Below are 21,637 nucleotides of genomic sequence, written 5' to 3' on the forward strand. Positions count from 1 at the left end.
AATCTTAGTATGCTCATGGGTTTTAAGGCCTTCCTTGAGGGGATTCTGGAATAAAGGGCTCCCTCAGCTAATTTTATAGGAACACTGTGTTGTCATATAGAAGGCCACCAACTGTCCATACCAGTGAAGGAAAAATTACTAGTCTACATAGCCTGAAACACGGTTGGAAATCAACTTTGAAATGTATTTCACATACTCTGGGCAGTCTATTTACCGCATTGGAGACATTCTAATAAGTTAAAAATCTGACCATCACAAACTTCTGGTAAGGCTCTGACTTAAGATTGATAATTTCTCCAAAAAACTAAAAACAAAACCAAACAAAACATGATAAGAAGGCATTGCTTGTCCGTTTGCTAAAGCTGCAGGATACAGCGGGTCAGCTCCCTGAGGAGGCTGAGTCCAGGGAAGTGAAGGCTCCCAGTGAGTTTAGAGCTTCAGCGGGGACCAGAAAATCTTCCCTCCTGGTCCAGGGTCTTTCTACCACCCCCAAATCGATGGGAGACAGGGCCATGCACAGACAGAATAATTCTACAGACACAAAAGGGGCCCTGGAGTAAGATGCTGATCCTTAATGATCATTATTAGCACATGAAACCCATGAGAAGTCTATTTCGTTTAGGAGTTAAGAATCTACTCATGCCTGAGTAATTATCCTATTGGCAGCTGTGTATCACCCTGGGATTACACAGTAGAGGAGCACTGAGCTTAGAGAAAAGCCCTGGGGTCTCATCTCCGCCCTCAGCTGCTTCAGGGGATAGTTTAAGAGAGTGACAGCTGATGGTGGCTGAAGTGTTCTGCTGCGCTGACCAGTCGTTGAATCAGAGAAAGTAGATTGGGTTTTGTTAGGAACTGGAGAGAATAGGGTGATCTTAATGTGAAGGGTGTTTCCATTTTTCAAGATGAAAAGAGAAATGGGCCCTGCATAATATCATGAATATATCTGATATCAATGAACTGTTCTCAACAATAGTAAGGAGTAAATTTTATGTGTATTTAATTTTATGTATTATTATTTTTTTTTTGTCAGTCCTGGGGCTTGAACTCAGGGCCTGGGAACAATCCCTGAACTTCTTTTTGTTCAAGGCTAGCACTCTATCACTTGAGCCACAGCACCACTTCTGGCTTTTTCTGTTTATATAGTACTGAGGAATCAAACCCAGGGCTTCGTGCATGCTAGGCAAGCACTCTACCACTAAGCCACCTTCCCAGCCCACATGTGTATTTTACTACAATAAAAGAATTTTGGGAAGAAAGCCATGGGAATGATGTAAGGCTCTTTTTCTGGGCGATGGAACCATGAGGAGTTGTTTGTAGGCCTGTGTCTGGCAGGCTGCATACATTGTCTGGGGATGGGAATAGAGATGGGGCTGGTCTATGTCTCTTTTTTCTATATTCTTCCCTGCCAGGGGCCTGGTGCCTCCTGAAACCCGAGGCTTCCACAGTTCCACTTTACCATCCCCTGCCACGCCAGCATCTGAGGCACAAGGACACCTTTCTGCCTTACATCTGCCCATGCTAACTTTGGATTTTTTTTTTTTTTTGCAGTGTTTTTTATTCCAGTGGCTGAAATTATCAGGAAGATAAGCAAAATTGTTCCTTTGAGTACATATATCTTTTCTTTCATTTTAAAGAGGAAGACACTAAAGTGTGGAGAAAGGTGATTTGCTTAGGGCTCTACTTTACGGCAGCCTGGAACGTAGGACCTCATTTTCTGTCATTTGTCCTCTAGTGGGGGATGGACAGTCTTACCTTCAGACTATTATAGGCCAGATCTGCATCCTGGTCCAAGTCTATGTCATTCTTTGGTTGTTCGATCTGCATGGGCAAAGACAGAAAGATGAGCAGGGACCACAGTGCACATGTTCCACAGAAATGCTTCTGAACACGGCCAATCCTGCTCAATCTGCTTTTGCATAAACAGCTGGCAACTCCACCCTCCTCTCTGCATCTCCCTCCTGGCTTCCAAGGCAGCTCAATCCTCAGGCCTTCCATTAACAACTCCTTCCTGCCCTCACTCACACAGTCCCTGCAGACACTTGTAGATGGAGTATGAACAACCCACACCTTTTCCACCAGATACACTGCAGTCCTAACTAGTTCCATCCATGAGCATGATGTTATTTGCAAACAGGGTCTTTGCAGGTGTAATCAAGATAGGTGAACTCATTAGATAAGTGAGCCCTGGCCCCCTAGGACTAGTCTCTTCATCAGAAGATAAGGCACACAGAGATGAAGGCCATGGAAGACAGAGGCAGGGATTCCATACACACAGGTGCAAGTCAGAGAACAGCACAGACCGCCAGCAATACCAGAAGCCATGAAAAAAGTCCTAGACAATGCCCTAGAGACTTCAGAGCACAGCCATGTAAACACTTTAATTTCTGGCTTTTCCCCCTAGATCTATGCACGAGAAAGCAATCTTTCACTATTTCAAGTGGTCCAGTTTATAGCAATTTGTTTTAGCCCCAGATCGCCAGGGTGAACAATGATGGCTCTACAGCATGCTTTGCTGCTAAGCCAGGATGTTTGCAAAGCAGAGTGTATTAGATAAATTTTTAACACCTGATATTTTCAACTTGCAATGGGTTTCTGGGGATGAACATCTGTACAGCATCTGATTTGTGCTGGCCTGACAGGGAGACTTTCTCTTTATAACTGAATGAGTCATTTATAGACCTAATCCTTTCACTCTTCATTCTGAATATAACCCACCTGAGAGATTTAAATCCACCAGCAAGATTTACTTCTCCACTTAATGCTCAGTACAGAAAAAAAAAACCCTCAAGAATCTGATGGCAATTTAGATCAGAGTCTGCATCATGTTAGACTGGAAAGGGAAGCCAGAGCTTGTAAAAGGAGGCTATGTGGGGCCTTTGGGGAGTGTCAAATCCCATAATTTGCAACTCTGGCCTGAGAATAGACCATAAGGTTGGCTATTGATATGAGCCAGCTTAAAATTGCACTAGTATTCCATAAAAAGTGCATCTCATACTTCCAAAGAAGTAGAGAGTAGTTCTTAGCTCCTTATGCTATAGTCAATGGATCTCAACTTCTAAGACACTAATCTGTGCTCAACTTTGCATACACATGAGCGCTGCCGACACTGGTCTTTACTCTTCACCTGTGTTGTGTCTGCTCTTCCCAATCTTGGTATTAGTTTTCTCAATGGCTGAGAAATTCTCTTGTGTTTTTAGTTCTTTCTCACTTAATACAGCACATCCTGGGTACAGCCCAACAAGTCCTTGAAAGAGAACACTTCTAATTTTCATATGATGTTCTTTTGAGATTCAAGAGGTAAAGGACAACCTGGATTGTGGCAAGGGTTCAGCCATGGGCAAGAAGGGTGAATGACTGCACCTCTGGTCTGCCCTGACCCCCTGGGCTGGGTTCATGCCACCTGCCACGTGCCAAGGATGAAAAGGAAATAAGTTTTCTCTGTTAAAACTTGACTTTTGCCATATTTCTATTTTCACTCCATATCTCAGTCCTCCTGTCGTCAGCTCCTATCTTTGTAAGTAGGGCAAAATGTCACAGACTCTCTGTAGCTTCCAGGGGGCAATTGAAGGAGTGCACCTCTGCACAGCAGAGGTGCAGCTCCCCCCTACCCTCCCAGAGGGGACTCAGTGTGACTCCAACACAGATGGAAGATGCTCTGAAACCCAGCACCAGCATAATTCCATGGGGCCATGCCTGTCATGTGAGCTGTAGCGGGCATCTCATCCCACCATACAGGGCACCCAGCCCCATCACACACCTGCACTTTCTTGCTCTCCTGCTGTTCCCTCTTTTCCAACTGCACCTGCAGCTTCTTCCTCTCCTGCTCCAGCTCTCGCACTCTCTTCTGTAACTTCAGGAAGACGGTCATGTCCATGGCTGCTTTTTCCACACCAATTTCCTGCAAAGGAAAAGAGGAGTCAGTCAGTAAGTGGTTTTTCACAGCACACAGGCCTCAGGGAACACACAGCCCTTTGCCCGCCCACCTCCGCATCAGCCATCTGTCTCCTCACTCCTCCCAAACAGCAATCCTTGCCTCAACTACAAAGCCAGCGCCAACCAACGAGCATTTCTTGCATTAAAGGCGGTGCTCCAGGCTCCTTCTGTGTGGGTAATAAGTGAGTCTCGGCCTCACACATAATTCTAAGGATAAATGGACACAGACCCAGGCCTTGTCTTGGGAAGTATAAGAATTCACTTTGGGAAAATGGCATTGCACCAGAGAAACCATACACTCAGGAGGTAATGTTTGCTGGTGAAGAATCGAGGGGTTCACGAATCACTGCCCTGCCACAGAACCCATTTAGTCAGCATCAGTTTCCCAGTGGATTTTTTTCTCTTTAATCTCATGCCTAGGTGTGCCCTCCAGGTTTCTGCAATGTCTGGGGTACACATGCAAACTTGGATCTGCCCATGAGGGGCTAGTGTGCACGAACACACCCATTCAGACTATTACATATACTATATGCATGGGAAGCAATAGACATAACCAGCACTTAAGAATGCTTCATGCTTAAGTGGCCTGGATCAGTCTTGGCTTCCTTGAGAAGCCCGGACCTGGGAATATAGTGGCCATATCTCACGCAAACAGTTACAAACACAAATAGTGGACATGCAGCTGCAGTTCAGACTGAAAAGAGCCTCCAGGGGCTGGACCAAAACCAAAAGGCCTTAGGCCAGCATTGTGATAATCTCATTGACTGTGCATGACCTGTAGAAGTGTACAATGGCTGGGAGCCCTTTCTCCTGAGGACGTCTTCCAACCTCCACCCTCTACTCCATTCCCTCTCTATCATCCTTTTTCTTCATAGCATTCAGAAGCATCTGCAAATACAGCACACACTCTTGCTGGTGACTGCTTAGGGTCTCACTCTGCATCAGACAAGTGCGATGAAGGTGAGGACCTTCTCTGGCTTGCCCATTGCCATGTTACAGTGGTTCCTGGCAGTGCCTGGCAGAGAGACATGTTTGAACTCAGCTCGTGTGGATCTCTACCTGCTTTGGGAGCTTGCTTTTCAAACGCCAGAGGGAAAAATGGTGAGTCTATGGATCTTTGACAAAATTACACCCAGGTTGTAACACTCACCATATGGCACGCTGTTTCTAGATGCTAAGAGGCCATCCCCAGTACACAATGATACAGTCACACAGCATCCTTTTATTCCAAATATTTACTGTTGTTCTCTGAGTTTTAACTAGCTTCTAAATCAGAGTGGAGACTCTCCCAGTATATTTATTGATATTCCTGTGTGTGCTGTGATGTTAAGTCAGGTGGCGTAGGTCACACTGGCCTCAAACTAGTGATCTTCCTATCTCAGCCTCCTAAATGCTGGAGTTACAGGGGTGTGCCACTATGTCCATCAATGGTTCCTTCTTAAGCCAGCCTTCTTCATAAGCTTACTCTGTTACCCCTCTGCCTCAATGCCTCAGTCTCCTTTAACAGGAATCAGGGAATCTATCTTCCTCCCTCCCTCCTTTAGTGGGTAAGGGAACAGAAATGGAGTGCCTGACGCAGAAAATGTTAGGACCAAAAGTGCTCCTTAAGTCCACCACAGTCTGAGCAATTCTTCTCTCTGAAGTCACTTTGGACAGCAGGGGACATTTCTGCTGAGCAGCATCACAGGTAATAAACACTTCCCCACAAGCCCACTGTCTTACCTCTACCTGTTGGAGGGCATCCTCAGTGTCTCCGATCTCAGAGGTGGAGATGGAAGGATAATTGGAGTCAGATTCTAAGCTACTTTGGTTGGATGGATTCCGCCTGTGGCCTGGGGTTTGCTGTTCAAAAAGAAAAAAAAAAGATGGCAACCCCAAATGGACTCACGTTCCTGAGACCTTTTCAAGGAACAGGTCTCCTGTCTCATTTGTCAATAAGGATAAATGTCACTGTTTCTTGGAACCGTGTTTAAATAGGGTTGTTCCCACAAAGCGTTTCACCTACACTTCTTAGCCAACCATCTAGCTCCCTCGTAGCATAATAACTAGGAGGCTGCACAGCTCTCCCATTAGGCTTGGGTTCCCTTGTCTTTCAGTGGTGTGCCAATCTGTAACCCGTAGGCCTATTTCTTTAAGTCCTAGGGGAACAGCCCTTCACTCCTGGTCTTTCTCTCAGAATACATGCAGGCAGTCAGATCCCCTGGCCCCTTTGAAAGGAATACTGCAAATGAGCCCCGAGTGTCCCCTCCCTTCAATCCCTCAACTGGCATGCCATCAGGTTTGCTCATGAAAATAGCAGCCTGTTAGAAACTGCACACCATTTATACTGTTCACTTAAAAATACCTTTTGGGTTATTTTCTGGCATCTGATTTGGTTTTCAGAGTGAAAACTGAGCTCAGTGAAAAATTTCAGATTTCGATTTAAGTTTCTACTCAGCTTCTCTTCCTGGTTTCCATGCAATTCATATTGATCTTGCTTGCATATACATGCCTTGAAGGAACTCTTACAGAGGGTAAGGAATGACAAACCCTGCAATACCATGACAACATGCACATACCCTGCATTTTATCAGAGATCAGGAGGGGCTCCAAATAGCACCCCTGTTGCAACATAGGATTTTTCCAGAAAGAACAGGAACAGTCTTACATAGTTGCAGTCTCTTTCTCTCTCTAATACACACACACACACACGCACGCACGCACGCACACGTACACACACACACACACACACACACACACACGATGGGGTGGGGAAGGAAGGCTTTGAGGGGATTGTCCTTAAACTCCCCAACTCTTGCTAAGACCTCTACATTGGGAAGGAACCTTAGGAAGAACCATGTCACCAGGCTGCTTCCTCATGCACCACATCCATGAGAACGGAGAGTAGGCACCGGCAGTGCCGAGTACACAGCACTGGGCAAGGTTGGACAGCATAAGGGGCTTAAAAGAAGGTGAATGCTGCAGGACAGCAGAACTGCCCTCCTTGCCTTTAGGATGGTCACCTCGTCCCTCAGGTTGTCATATCTCTGCTCCAACCGGGAGTATTCCTTCACGAGGTTCTGGTAGCGGGACCGCTCCTCCTCCAGCTCCTTCTTCATCAGGAGAGTCTGCTCCGCAGAGCTCTGAGCACATTCGTCTGGAAGGAGGCAGAGGAAGCCGTGGATTTGCCATCTGTGCAGATCCCCCCCACGCACTGCCACGTGCTTCCTGGCTCAGCTCTTGATGTGAAGGCTGCCCACGGCAGGCTCATCCCAGAGACAGCAGAGTCTAGGGTGCTTCTCACCCACTGCCCAGCACAGGGGGAGTTCATCACTCTGGCCTGTGTCTCCAGACAGGGGAGGATGACTCTGATTTCAGAGAGAGGAAAGTCGGCAACTTGCATGAGAACCCCCAGTTCACACACTTAACTCTCTTGCAACAATTGTCAGCAAGAAGCAGTCCTGACAGAACCAGGCTTTGTTCCGCGCGGCCTTTCCTATTCCTGGTCTTTCAGTTTCTTCTAGTGCAGGCAGACTAAAGGAGATTAAGCCGAAAGGCTTATGGGAGGGAGAGTGGGGGAGCGGGGAAGGGGGAGGCAAACCGACACCACAGATGGCTTTTCCCTTGTCAAATCTTACTATTCATAGTAACACACAGGAAATCATTTTAAATGGCAATTTACAAACAATTTAGGTCTTCAAGATCACTAGCAGGGACTGTGAGGTCACATGGGTCACTTGTCCTGTGACATGGGTGAGGGCTACCTGGTCACTGCTGGACCATGAACAGAAATCTGGTGGCCCCCAGCAGCCTGCCACATGGCAGGTGCCACTTGGGGCTGGATGGTAGCCCAGGAGGTGATGGCCACTGAGAGAGGCTGACCTGGAGTCTGGTCCAAGACCTGCTCTTCAGCTAGCATGAATAGCTGCCCTTCCAGGGGGAGGACACGGACACTAGAGATGCTAAGGACAAATGTAAATGCCTCTGGGAATGCTCCATGTGCTGAACACTAGCCTAAGCATTTCATCTGCCTATATCTCCCTCATTCCTTCCACGAAGCCTCTGATGCCTGTCCATTATGCCTGTTCATTTTGTGGGGTGACCTTGAGGATCTGTTCAAGGTCAAGGGACAGCACACAGCAGCATTACGATGTGAAACCTCCCCCAACCTCAAAAGTGTCTGCTCTCATCAGATCAAAGGTCACAGCAGAAGCTAAAAAGAACCGGCTGGCACTGGGAGCTCAAACCTGTAATCCTAGCTACCAAGGAGGCTGAGATCTGAGGATTATGGTTTAAAGGAAACCCAGGCAGAGAAGTCTGGGAGACTTTCATCTCCAACTAATCAGCAAAAAGCCAGATGTAGAAGTGTGGCTCAAGTGGTAGAGTGCTTGTTTGAGAAAGCTAAGGAAGGACACAGGCCTTAAGTTCAAGCTCCAGTATCTACCCAGCTTCTCCCCCACCTTCCCCCCCCCAACTATTCTATTCTTTTCTCCATATCTCCTTTATTAAAACTGCAGCATCTAGGAGTCTTTGAGAAAACCAGCCAGGAAGAAAGGCTAGAACTTGGTAAGGAACTTACCTTTGCTCTGGCTCAGGATTTGGTTATTAAGCTGTTCTTTCTCATCTTTCAAGAGAGCATTTTCTTGCTCCAGGTCTGCAACTCGCTGAAACAGAGCAACACAGAAGAACATCCCACTGTAACGCAAGGCAGAGGAGAGGCTCCTTTTGTCGGGTCTGCATTCCAACTGGCTATGAATAAATTCTCTTCTTAAGGAAAAACAAATCAACCAAAGCTGCTGCTTTCATTGGAGTGGAAAAATTGTAAACAAAACAGGAAAAAAATCCCATTAAAATAGGACAGATAAGCTCAGTCTGCTTATGCTTATGGTCAGCGAGTATAGAAAGAAAGAAAGAAGGCTCAAAAAAACTCTACCTGCCGCTGCCATGCTGTATTGAGAGGCCCATAGGATAATGGGCTTTAGGGTGCTCACACTTATTTGCCCATCTTGCTGAAACTTGAGCTCTCAAAACTGAGTCAGAAACTCACAAGGAACAAAATGATCTCTAGTTTTTACTCCCAGTTATTCCCCTCTTTAAAAATATGTTTTATCATACGTAAGCAGTTGAACCATGAGCTGTCATTCAACAACGCGCTTTATGAATACGGTGTGTCTTGATCAATGTCACTCCTTTCTCACCGGCCCCTCACAGCCCAGGCCTTTCCTCACTTTTCTTCATTGTTAGGACATGTATTGAATTTTTTCTTCCCATTTAACAAAGCAATTTATATATACAATGAATCTTGATCTGTGTCAGTCCTTGAACATTTTCCCCCTACCTCAACCCACCCCTTCCCTTATTTTTCTCAATTCTGAGGCGTATACAACTTATTAAGACCAGCACAGTCCAGATTCTGGGAAAGCGAGCAGATTAGCTGTTGCCATTCAGACGTTAAGCCCACTGTGTGGCCTCTGAGTGACACTGCCAAAGAAGTATTACTGAATATTACTGGGAAAATAAAGAAAAAAGGACCAAGAGAAGGAAATACTAACTAAAGAAAAATCCAGATCTGTTCCAAGAGAAAAAAGGATTAGAACAGAGTAAAGTTTCTAAAACTTGAAGACTTTTGCTATTATTGGAGCAAGTATTTATATGGATTGTAAATAAAGTAATTCAAATGTGTGTCTTAAGAAACCTTGAAATTGGGGCTGGGAAGGTGGCTCAGTGGTAGAGTGCTTGCCTTGCATGCATGAGGCCCTGGGATCGATTCCTCAGCACCACATAAGCAAAAAGCCAGAAGTGGCGCTGTGGCTCAAGTGGTAGAGTGCTAGCCTTGAGCTGAAGAGCTCAGGGACAGCGTCCAGGCCCAGAGTTCAGGCCCATGACCGACTAAAAAAAAAAAAAAAAAAAGAAACTCTGAAATTATTAGGTGGCATAAGGGCTAAAGGGTGGATGTATTTCTTTTGTAATATGGGAGCTGAACTGCACTCCAGTCACCTTTGCACTTGGAACTCCTGGAGGTTCAATCTGTAGGCAGCTATGGAGGAATTTTCTCCACCAACATCCTTGCTGTTGTGACATCAAAGAGGAAATATTAGGGAGAGAATGGACAGTGCCCGTTCATTTGGGTATCCGGCTTGAACCTGTACTTCCTAGAGCCTTTGCTGAATCATCAGCCCTTACTGTACAACAAAAGCTTGTGATCATACCTAAGTGTGTGGTGTAAGACAAAGATCATGAGCTGTGTAGCCATGCAGATCCTAAGCTCCAGAATCCTCAGTTTCCCTCCCTCTGTGGCATGCACTTGTCATTCTAGCCTACTGGGGAAGCACAATAGCTTAATTTTGAAAGCATACACAATGGAGGAAAAAACACCTTTCAAATGGGTCTAATTTGCTATTACTGCAGTCAGTTCTTCGAGTGGAGAACTTCTTTCCAAGAAGTCACTGAGTATATGACTTTGTGAGCACTTGTAAGTCAGCTTGGCAAACAATCAAAATAGCCTTCACTTTCCTACACAAGCCAAGGAAAACTGCAAAGCACGAACAGGAGAAGTCATGGTGGCATACTGATGCCACTCCCAATGTAGATAGAGCACGATTGCAGCTGAGGTGGGTTGAGTATAAAGCAAGGCTCCACCCGGAAAATAACCAATGCAAAAAGTGGCTGGAGGCATTGCTCAAGTGGTAAAGTACCTGCCTAGCAATCAGCACGTACCCCAAGAAGAATCCCCAATATCATTAAAAAACAAAGAACAAAACAAACCATTCTGAGCTGTAGGGGAGGAGCCTGTCTTAGGCATTGCTGGATAAGTGGCAGTACCCTGGCTTCTATCCACTAGATGCCGGTAGAATATCTTAATTTGGGACAATAGTCTCAAGACTCAACACCAAGATCCACAGCTGAGGAATCCTCTGCGTGAACTGGGTCTTAAAGTAGGATGTCCTAGGTTACACAGTAGAGGGACTTGGGGGTGTACAAGGTGAGGAGGGCAGGGCTTTGTGGGTATGAGTACTTCTGGAGCACAGGACAGGGGTGGGAGGGAGAGGAGAAAAGTCAAGGTTAGGGTCTTGAGGGCATGAAAGTCAGCTTATAATCAGCTCCTCTACCTTTGTCCTGGGCTAACTCTGAGCTCCCCCTTGCATCGTCACCTGCCTGAGTGAGCCCCGTGCCTCTTCCCACCTCTTCCTGCACTCCTGCTTCTCCCTGAGCTTTCCCCTGATTCCTGTGGAAGGCCACAGGGCAGGCCTACTGTTTACTGGTTAGTTTTGTCTCCTTAGATAGCTCTCCAAGGAGCCTTTGGGATGATTGGGTTCTCAGTATTTTGTTCTTAGGGGTCCACATACCCCTCTAAAGGGCCTACACTGATTCATGATGGCTCACCTGCTTAGCCCGTACCAGAGGTTTCAATATGCACCACAGGACCATACCCAGCCTGCTGCCAGCACCAAACGCATGTCCAGTGAATAGAAGACCACTCCAAATTGAATTAAAGAGTTTGCATTTTCTTCAATAATAAAAAAATAAGGGGCTTCTTCCACTTAAAAAAAGTGTGACCATAGATATCTAGAACATCTAGACTATATGAACTTATCAAACAAATAATAGCTTAATTTAGAAAGCATACACAATGGAGGAAAAAACACCTTTCAAATAGATCTAATTTGCTATTACTGCAGTCAGTTCTTCGAGTGGAGAACTTCTTTCCAAGAAGTCACTGAGTATGACTTCGTGAGCACTTGTAAGTCAGCTTGGCAAACAATCAAAATAGCCTTCACTTTCCTACACGAGCCAAGGAAAACTGCAAAGCATGAACAGGAGAAGTCACGTGAGAAGCGCGTGAGCCTCCCACAAGTAAGGCCAGGAGCATGCCACCTCCCACCTGCTGTGCCACATCAGGAGGCCCCACGGAGAGCAAGGCAGGACCCTCTGCATTCTCCAGTCCTCAGGAAGGTTCCAAAAGGCTTTGAGGTAAGCTGACTTTACCCCTAGGACAAGACTTTACTTCCCTTCAGTTGTCCTCTGAAGAGCCATACAGCTCACAGAGCAGGGCTCCAAGACTCATCGCCGTCTTTCCTCTTCCTCCTCTTACACTGTCACTGTCTCTCTGAAAAGGAACTCGCCATTGCGCCAGTGCTGAGTTCCTGTCATTACCACTAGGTGAGGCCTGGGGTCTCCACTGCAGCCTCAGATCAGGTAACTTCACTGTAACAACACTCCACCTAAAATCCGGGCCAGTTAACACTTCTGAGCCCCTTTTGTTCCCTTCTGGGGGAGCTCCCTCTCTGGGGCTTTGATTATGACTGTAGGCCTCCTGTGAACTTGGCTTTGTTATTCTAAGCCATACATCAAAGCAGCAGGAAATCTGTTTTTCTTGCTGCCTGAAAAATAAGTCAGTGAAGCCTGCGGCCTGGGCTGTGGATTCCTAGTGAGTCCTGGGGAGGGAGAGTTCCACACTCAGCTCCATGCCCCAGGGAAGGCCGAAAAAGCTCCGGGAGTTCTGTTTCCCTAGGGGCTGGCCATCCCCGGTCCTCCCAACTGCCTAGCACAAGCAGTTTGTTGGAAGGCATGGTGGGGACAAACTTCTGCAGCCAAATGGCTCCCTTTTATCCCTCATAAGGGATGCAGAGCACAGTGAGAGACGCTTTAGCAACACAGAACTGGCAAGTACAACCTCCAGAGCATGACAAGAACTACCTGCACAGGCTTCAGGACTCATTAAGCACCATGCAGAGGCAGCCTGCCTGGAGGAGGAGTCTTTGAACTCTTGTGTCACTATTATTTGGAGTGTTTCTTTCTTTTAAAGGTTATTTGGGACAGATCATCAGAACCAACACTTGGAGGGGCAGGAATTCTGGAACTAGTCAGTAAATTAACGAACAGATATCCTGGCATCTGAAGAGCTTCCTTTGCTAATGCTGTTTTAGGTGTACAAATGTAGCTATGGGCTTTTCACCTTTGTTCTTTTAAATTGGCTATTGGTATTGCAAAAAGAGCCAGCTGTGAGGTTTCTAGTAGAAAACCAATGGTAAACTGGTTGGACGGGGCCTATTAGAAAGGTTCATCTGTCATCATAACTGTGCCCACACCCAGGTAATAGGACTTTAGAAGCATAGTGCTTGGTAAAGACATGTCCAGGTGGGCAAAGTCTTGTGAAAGATTGTGTACCCATTCTCTGAGAACAGGCAAACAAGCACAGATGCTCTATATTAATGAGATGTTCAGTTATTTCATCATTGGGAAATGGCACTAAGCAGAGAGCAGAGAGAAGCAGAAAAACAAGAGCAGACACAAAGTATCAAGAATGGTGCAGAATTAAAATGTGAGCTGACCTGGAATGCGGGCTCTGTTAGTCACCTACATAAGTTAGAGAAGCAAAGCCCAGTGTAACCACTCTCTACCTGCTCTAGGGAAGAGAAGCATCTGGCCCATCAGAAGCACCAGGAAGGACAGGCAGGCAGCAGCATGGGAACTAGGATGGACTCATGGCAGTATAAGGTAGCGCTCAGGGCCACAGAGAGATTACAGTCCAGTTGGGGACATTGTAAGCTAATCTTTATTGAGCTCTTACTATATACCTATCCCAGACATTACAACAATTTTAAGGGTAGGTACAATCATTATTTGCTTTTATGAAAACGAAGGTACAGCTAAGTTAGACAACTTGCCGAAGGCCAAACTGTCTGGCAGGGATATATTTGGGCTTTGCCCTGAGCAGTCTTTGTGCAGCTCACCTTCTGAACTTTGATGCCAACAAATTCCTGACAGTTCTAGTGACAGACACAGGAAAAGCAGCAATGAAAGATCTAGAATGGGCTTTATATGAGTGATTGCTGTCCAAAGCCAAGGCTGTAGGAAGGAGGGAACCCGAGAGGTTCCGGGAAGGAGCGGGTGTCTGAGCTGAGTAAAACTTGTGATTCAGAGGACATTGGGAGTAAGTTCCAAGCTTGGAGGTACAGTGCAACGAAGCCAACAGAAGGAAAAGCACACAAAAAAAGAGACAATAGAACAAGAATCACTTGGGAGCCAAGGCTTTGTGAAGAATGAGTATTAAGCAAAGACAGAACAACAGCATCTCAGGAAGATGCTTGGCTAGTATGGAGGAGAAACAGAAAAAGACAGAGGACTGGTGTCAGCGAAGTCCTATATCTTTTCCTTGGAAAAAGCCCCATATTCTTGCACCCAGGAGGTCTTCTTCGCAGAGGCATACAACTGCTGTACTCTGAGCTGGACATGATAGTCCACTTCCTAGCTGTCCCCACCTGCCGCCTGCAGACATTTACAAGCCTGACCTTTAGCTTGGACAACTCTAGTCTGCAGAATCTTAAAGGGCTATTCACCAGACACTAAGAGAAAGTCTGCCTTTCAAGTGAGCTCAGCTTTCTTTTATGAAACTAAGACATAAAATGATAAAAGTTAGAAGTCAACATCCTTTGACTTTTGAGGCAACTGTAAAACAATGAATAGAACTCCTAGCTCCAAAATGTTCCAGGAACTGTGTTTCAATTCATCTCTGCCCTCTGCCTCCACCCAAGCTCACAGAGCCATCCATGCTGAAGACATACTTGTTCAGCTCTGGAAATCTCAAGGGTAATGCTGCCCTTGAGGTCAGGAGGTACTTCCTGATCTGCCCCACTGCCTCTCAAACCTGCCCTCATCCCCTCTGCCTTCCTTATACCCTTCTTCCACCTCTGCACCCAGAACTCCTCATAATTCAACCTCTCATCTCTCCCAGGATGTTCTCAGAGAGAACACCTCTGGCCATCACAAATGAATCACACACACACACACACACACACACACACACACACACACACACACACACACACACACACACACACACACACACACACACACACACACACACACACACACACACACACACACACACACACACACACACACACACACACACACACACACACACACACACACCCATCATAGGACATTCTCTACCATCTTTAAGGTGCTTTTCCTTTATAGCACATGATGGAAAAATCTGTTTGAGTTCTAGCTCTACCTTTTGTTCCCTAAATACAAAAAGGACTCTTTAATGGTTTAATTTGATTCCAGTGTATCAACAGTACCTGGCAAATGTAGAGATGCTCAATAAACAGTTTCTCTATGAAAGATGGTATATCCTGCAGTGAGACAATCTTCCACAGAGACGAGGTAGGGGCCCCTTCCAATAACCACTATCCTGAGCTGAGAGAGGCACAACTTTGAATCTTATCTGGCACAAGAATCCCTGTCCTGCACCTTGCGATGGCTCCACACACAGCCACATCCCTCTGCTTCTATTTGGAAAACCCTCAGACCTTCACACTGAACGACTCAAGGGAACCAATCAGTGGTAATAGCTATGTGAGTCGTCACAAAACAATGACTCAATTCCACCAGCCTGAGTGCTCATAGCCCAGGGCCTAACAAGTCTCATGAGACTGAGGACCTGCTTTAGCCACCCACCAACTTTCAGGACAGTTGTGGATAGAGAGCTATTTCCTCCATGCTAAGGGAGCCCCTAGAAGATACCTCGTTTCTACCAGGAACACCGGACAGCACAGCCTACAGAAGAGCTCAGCTGCACAACAGCACCCAGCAAAGGGGCTGCTGTGGCTTGAAGAAGGAACGAAAGGAAGAAGGTAAAGGGCCAGGCAAGGACGAAGTAAGACACCAAGGTTCTGTTCCCCTTTCATAGAAAAGGCTGTAGCGAGGGTGTAATGGGGCTACCCTAAGCTCTGGTAACACAAAGAATTCTTGGTCCCCATGGGGCAGGACAGAACAGCCATGTGGCCTGCCAGTTAGTCATCACGAGTGGCAGCCCAGAGGGTTCCAGGATGTCAGTTCCAATACAACATTCACCGCTTCTGTCGACAGAAACATCAAACTCATTAATTAAACACCTAGCAGCAGTCGGCTTCCTCTCTGCGCTTTGCTGGGCTCATCAATCTCGTTCAGTGCAGAGCAGGCCCCTGGATACATCCAGCAAGAAACCAACTGTCTGATTATTCAGCATTTGTTAAGAGGGGACAGGGCGCCTTTGCTAAACATTAACCCTTGGCTAGGCACAGAGACTAAAACAGGGAGAACCAGCCAATCTCTCCACTTTCTTTTAATTACTAGAACAAAAAGCTCTCTACAGACCCAGAGAAGGAAGAATGTTTATTTCTACTTTTTCCTTTAGTTTTTTTTCCTGGAAAGAGTGGACGAATGGAACAACTTGTGCCAGTATCTTCTGAATGTTACTAGTTATATTTGCTTCTGATCTGGGGTCTCTGCTTTGCTTCTGCTCCCACTGGTCCCCTTCTTCGCAGTGTCCTTAACTTTCCCTTGCCAGTTCTGAGTTCTAGTTTTACTTAAGACTTAGCTAGGCCAACACACTCCTAGGAAATAGTATCTATCTATCTATAAAAACATAAAATATATATACATATATGTATATGTTATACATATGTATATACACATGTATACACATATGCATATATATTTATATATACACATATACATGAATGTATACATATATGTATATAAATTTATACATATATATTTAAGTCTATCTATCTATCTATCTATCTATACACTAAATGAGAAGAGGAGCCCCCTTCTCTATTTGGTCTTCCAAGGAAGATTTCCATATGATAAAAACCTTCTTTGGCCAGAGACTGGAGTATTTCTAAAAAAATCGTTGGAGTCCCCAAATACAATGCTCCATAGGAGACAGAGAATAGAGGCTGGGGTTGGGGGGTGAGGCATGTGCTATCTTGGGGGCAGAGTGTAGAAGTCCCCTGGTTTTGTGGACTTCCCAGATGCAAGGAGATGTCTTTTTTTTTCCCCCCAGGGTCACCAACCTCAAATTTCCTGATGCAGATTTTTGTTGATAGTGCTAGGGATTGAACTCAGGGCCTGTGTTCTTGTTCTACTATTGAGTTACATACAACTCCAGGCCCCAATTCTTGTCTAGACCTCTTTTTTCTGCATTAATTAATTAATTTTTGTGCCAATCCTGGTTCTTGAACTCAGGGTCCTGGGCACTGTCTGCGAGCTTTTTTTTTTTTTTTTTTTTTTTTGCTTGAGGATCTACTTCTACTTCCAGTTTTTTGGTGGCTAATTAGAGATAAAAAGTCTCACAGAATTTTCTGTCAAGGCTAGTTTTGAACCACTATCCTCAGAACTCAGCTTCCTGAGTAGCTATGATTACAAGCATGAGCTACCAGCACTTAGCTACTTTCTTGTTTTTATAATCACATGGAAAGATCACCATCTATCTATCTGCTCTGGGGATCAACTGAACACAGGCAGAGCCTCCCCCATCCCGCTGATTGTAGGTTCTGAGTTTGTAGCTGTATTTTGACAGGAGTTTCCTCATACCGCATGCTTCACCTGAAGAATGAAGTCCATTTCAGGCTTCATGGGGCCAGTGCTCCTGGTGGGTGTTTTACCCAGACAGGGCATCTCATGTTTCTCAAAGCAAACTGTCAGGAAGGTGGCCTTTTCTATGCCAAGCTGCCTATACTGGGAAGTCCCACCTCTAACCATCCCTGGGATGTCGCTGGAGTGGGAACATTATGTATAAAAGCTCAGCCCTAGCTGACTCAGCAGGCTTTCGTCTCAAATGGCATAGGGGGAGGTGTGGGGGGTCTACCTGGTTCCCAGTTGCAAGGGCTGAGGCCAGAAGAAAGCAGGACAGCAGAACAGCAAAGGATTACCAATCAGGGCTGAGGTCCCTGATTCCTTCTAGAAGCCAGTGTAAACTCTGTGATACCAACTGTGGCAGACATGGTCGGGACCAAACACACACACACACACACACACACACACACACACACACACACACACACACGCACGCACGCACGCGCACATACATGCGTGCGTGCAGAGGAATTAAAGCAGTGAGGTTCCTGCACTTGTCTACTAACATGACAGGACCAGGAGGAGGGGTGCTATTCCAATGTCTGTCCCCAGGGCTCTTTATTTTGTGCCAGCTTTCAGTCTGCCTCAAATTCAGAGCTGTTTTTCCAATATCACAACCACTCAATCTCTCCTTCTTACGTACTTTACGCATTCTGACTCCCTAGTGAGGGATGGATACTCAGCACACGGGTGATGTGTTACTTTCCCCCTGGCCTGTGGCTCACGAGAGCAGCAGTATCCTGAGTCCATGAAGGCTCTCCAGGGCTCTCCAGGAAGACTTGCCTGGTTGGAATGGCTAGTTAAGAAGGATAGGAAATCTTGTTTCATGGGGTGATAGTAGGCCTGTGGACCAGAGTGGGTGAACAGGCTGGAACCAGAAACATACAATTGGCAAAATCACAGGGTGATTTATGGATGGGTAGCGACATCTAGAAGCTGGCCCGTGCCCCAGAACAGTCACTATTTCCATATCACACCTTTCACCAACAAGGACTAGGGCTGCAAGCTGAGTGGAGACTCACTCCAGACTAAGAGAGATGTGCAAAGGTGTCTTTGAGTGTTCTCCCAAGGCAAGTCATGGTATCTAGCCAATGACAGACACTTCAATTAAGTGGACACCTGCTGTGTGGCATAACCATTTTCTAAGTACAGAAGGAGAGTTGGTTTATGGGTACGAAACACCCCCCCCCCCCACTCCACAATAAAAAGTCCAGGGCAGCTTCCAGCTTGAAGAAGAAGTCGTCCCCGGGTGATGCTCCATCAGCAGCCCATGGCCAGCTGCGCCCCTCCGGGTCCTGCATACCTTTCTCAGCTCGTCCTTCTCCTTGCAGTGGGTGTCCTCCAGGACCCTGCGCTCTGAGTGGGCCTTCTGCAGCTCAGTGCGCAGGCTCTGTACTTCCTCCTGAAGCTGCAGGCTGGTGTCGGCCTCCTGGCTCTGCTGGTAATGGGCCAGCTCTCTCTTCAGCCTCTCTACCTCCATGGTGTGTATGGAAGTGACTGCAGACAGCTGCTCCGACAGGGTCTTAAACTCCTTGTTCTGCAGAGAACAACAGCAATAGGGGGAAGTAAGAAAAAGGTGAGATACGGAGGTGACCAGGCCAGGAAAAAAGCATGAAGGCCACCCAGAAAGAATTTCCAAGGTAGAATGAAACCTCACCAATCAATACAGGCCCGAGGGCTCTCCTGCCAGCTCCAAAACTAACCTCTATCATGAACCTAGAAGTAGAGGAAGGAGAGAAACAGCAATTCCATAGACCAAGTTGTTTATGAGCACTCCTAGAACTGGCACTGGCTGGCAGCGGCTTCCTTTCTGGGTTGGGTAGAAACACAGAAAATGATGTGATGCTGATGCTGCCTTACCATCTGGCTTACTGATCTGTGTTCTCGGCTTTTTAGGGTTCTCTGCCCTTGCACCCTTGGACTTGCTAGCACAAGTTGCTGCAACCTACTTCCTGGCTCAGAGACAACAGACCCCTTCAGTCTCCCCTCACCCGAGGGTACCTTCCACAGAGCCTGGAGCTCTCTAGCCACCTGTCAGTGTTTACTCTGTGAGACTCTGACTTGGGAGAATGACATATAGCAGAGTCCACCCCACTGTGTCCCTACAACTGGGTACCCGGCCACCAGGGCCCCCAATGGATTCCTCTGTGTGCCTTGGGCTCTGAGAATCCAGTGCCAGAGCCGGCTGCAGCCCAACAAATACCAGAGTGGAAGAAGTGCCAGGCAGAAGTGGGGAGTGGGGAGAAGTGGAGAAGAGGAAGCTCTCCAGGTAAGTCAGCCTGCGTTAAATAATGATCGATTGCTCGCCATCACTGTGCTCTGCGAGAGCTCCAAGGAGAGCAGAGCTAGCGGCTGAAATGCCAATATGCGAGGACACTAGGAATCAATGATTAATTCAGTCAGAAATTCAGCTCCACAGAAAAGTCCTGAGGAGCGATCAGGGAAAAGCTAGTGGACCATGCACTACTGTGCAGTCCACAGGCCCTCATGCTGGTGCCCCAGGAAGTGTGCACACAGTGCGTTTCCTGTGGGGATTTGGCCCGACGAGATCCCCCCCCCACCCCATAATCTATTGAAGACCAGTATCTTTCTGAACTGCCCACCTGGGTCTGGGTCTCCTCCAGAGGCTGAAGGTTTCTGCACAGGGGAGAGGTGTGCAGGGCTAGCTTTATGCTTCTAACTTTATGTCTGCTTAGCTGCCATAACCTGGATCAGATCACCAGGCGTGGAGAGGAGGAGTGGGCTAGAGACCCTAGGCAGAGTTGGTGATGGAGAGACACATGCATGGTTGTGGCATAGAGAGACGGGAGGCTCAAGCATGTCCAGTCCTACCATGGATAAAGACAAGACTCGGGGTGTTGATAACCATGTTTGGTGCTCCTGGGAGGCCCTGTGTTCCTGATCCTGACACTGCTGGAGAGCAGGTACAAGGAAGAGGGGAGGTGAGAGTGGTTGAAGTTGGCCCTGTGCTTGAGTGCAGCTCTGTGCTTGATCCCTGTGTGCACACCTGATCCAGGCACCAGCCTCTGTGCCCCAGCTCTGTCCTGTCCACTCCCACCCTGAGCGCTGGCATCACGATGTGGTTATATAGTCTACTTAGTTTGGTTCCAGTCACCCCGTAAGTGCTCAATAACCAGTGCTCCTCACTGGCCAGAGCCCTTTGAGGGAGTTCCTTGGAGAGCTGCTCAGAGCCTCTGCTTGCTGCAATCATCACAGCAGAGCCTGAGACACTCCTGACCCATCACCATTGCCATCCAAACTGTTCTTGAGGCTTCCAGCACCTGTACATTTTGTGGTCAGGACGTGTCACTTTAGAAAGGAAGTCCCAGTAGACTCGTCCTTACCCCTCTAGGTGCCATGGTTGTGCAGGTGAACCTGTTGCAGGGGACGGCTCTGGGCACTGGAAACCCTCCTTGGGTTCAGGATAAACATGTCATGCTGCCCTGGACAGGGTCACATGCAGACCCAGCCAGGCCTGTCCTGAAGCAAGCAAAGGCCTTTTCCTGACATAGGGAGCTGGTACACCCTGGGCAAGGGCCTAGAGAATTCAAGACAGGCTTGTGTCCATTCCCCACACCCTTACCCCCTTGGACTCTTCCCACATCTTGAACATGCTTGGCCTGCCTCTATCACTGAGGAGCCCAGACTGCCCTCCATGGGCAATAAGGAGCCAATCTGGGAATGTGGGACTCTACGCTTTGCTATAAGCTCACCGAAGGCCCGATCTCATCTATCCTCAACATGCAAAGCAAGCCAGCTACCTCTTCCTCCACACACTGATTACAAGCATCCGTGGGCCTGTGCAGCACCTTTGTAAAACCAGAAAAAGTGCCAGGGTGGACAGGGATAAACCTGCTTTCCCTATAAGTGGAGACACTCTAGGGTGCCCAGCAGAGAACAAAAGACACCCCTTCTTCTTGGTCAGAGCAGTGGCTGGATTTCAGCTGCACTCTCCTCTGCAGCCACACTCTCTTGCTCTGTGTTCAGCCAACAGAATGGGACACAGAGGCGTCCAGGCAGTGCTGCAGAGGCCCTGGGGCTGGTGGGGCCGGTGGGGCCAGGCCACACGGGGAGGAAGGAGCACGTCTTGCACACGCTGCACTGTAGTGTGTGCTTCTGTGCATCACCTCGGTCTTGCCTCACAGAGATTCTGTTCGGTAAGGATGACTGATAGCTCCCCTATTTCACCGTTGAGGAAGTGGAGGCCTGAAGAGTTTAGAACGCTGTAAGTTGTAACATGCTACCTTCCAAATGTTGTTGTTTTCCCTCCCAAGTAAGTCATCACTATAAAGCCCAGATTGGCCTTGAACTTTTA

The 21,637-nt window shown here is 47.2% G+C and overlaps 1 protein-coding gene across 1 annotated transcript in view; it reads right to left on the minus strand.

The window, feature by feature from the left end:
* Myo5b (myosin VB) overlaps positions 1 to 21,637 on the minus strand; it is a 295,029-nt gene that overhangs the window by 31,095 nt on the left and 242,297 nt on the right. The window contains exons 22-27 of the mRNA XM_042675118.1: positions 18,626 to 18,859; positions 8,492 to 8,576; positions 6,921 to 7,069; positions 5,656 to 5,775; positions 3,758 to 3,898; positions 1,753 to 1,818 (exon numbers count right to left, since the gene is read on the minus strand). Coding sequence (XP_042531052.1) covers positions 1,753 to 1,818; positions 3,758 to 3,898; positions 5,656 to 5,775; positions 6,921 to 7,069; positions 8,492 to 8,576; positions 18,626 to 18,859 — 795 coding nt within the window. The remainder of the gene's footprint in view (positions 1 to 1,752; positions 1,819 to 3,757; positions 3,899 to 5,655; positions 5,776 to 6,920; positions 7,070 to 8,491; positions 8,577 to 18,625; positions 18,860 to 21,637) is intronic.

The sequence above is a fragment of the Dipodomys spectabilis genome, unplaced genomic scaffold, assembly GCF_019054845.1.
Source record: "Dipodomys spectabilis isolate Male_0828 unplaced genomic scaffold, ASM1905484v1 ptg000024l, whole genome shotgun sequence".
NCBI lineage: Eukaryota > Metazoa > Chordata > Mammalia > Rodentia > Heteromyidae > Dipodomys > Dipodomys spectabilis.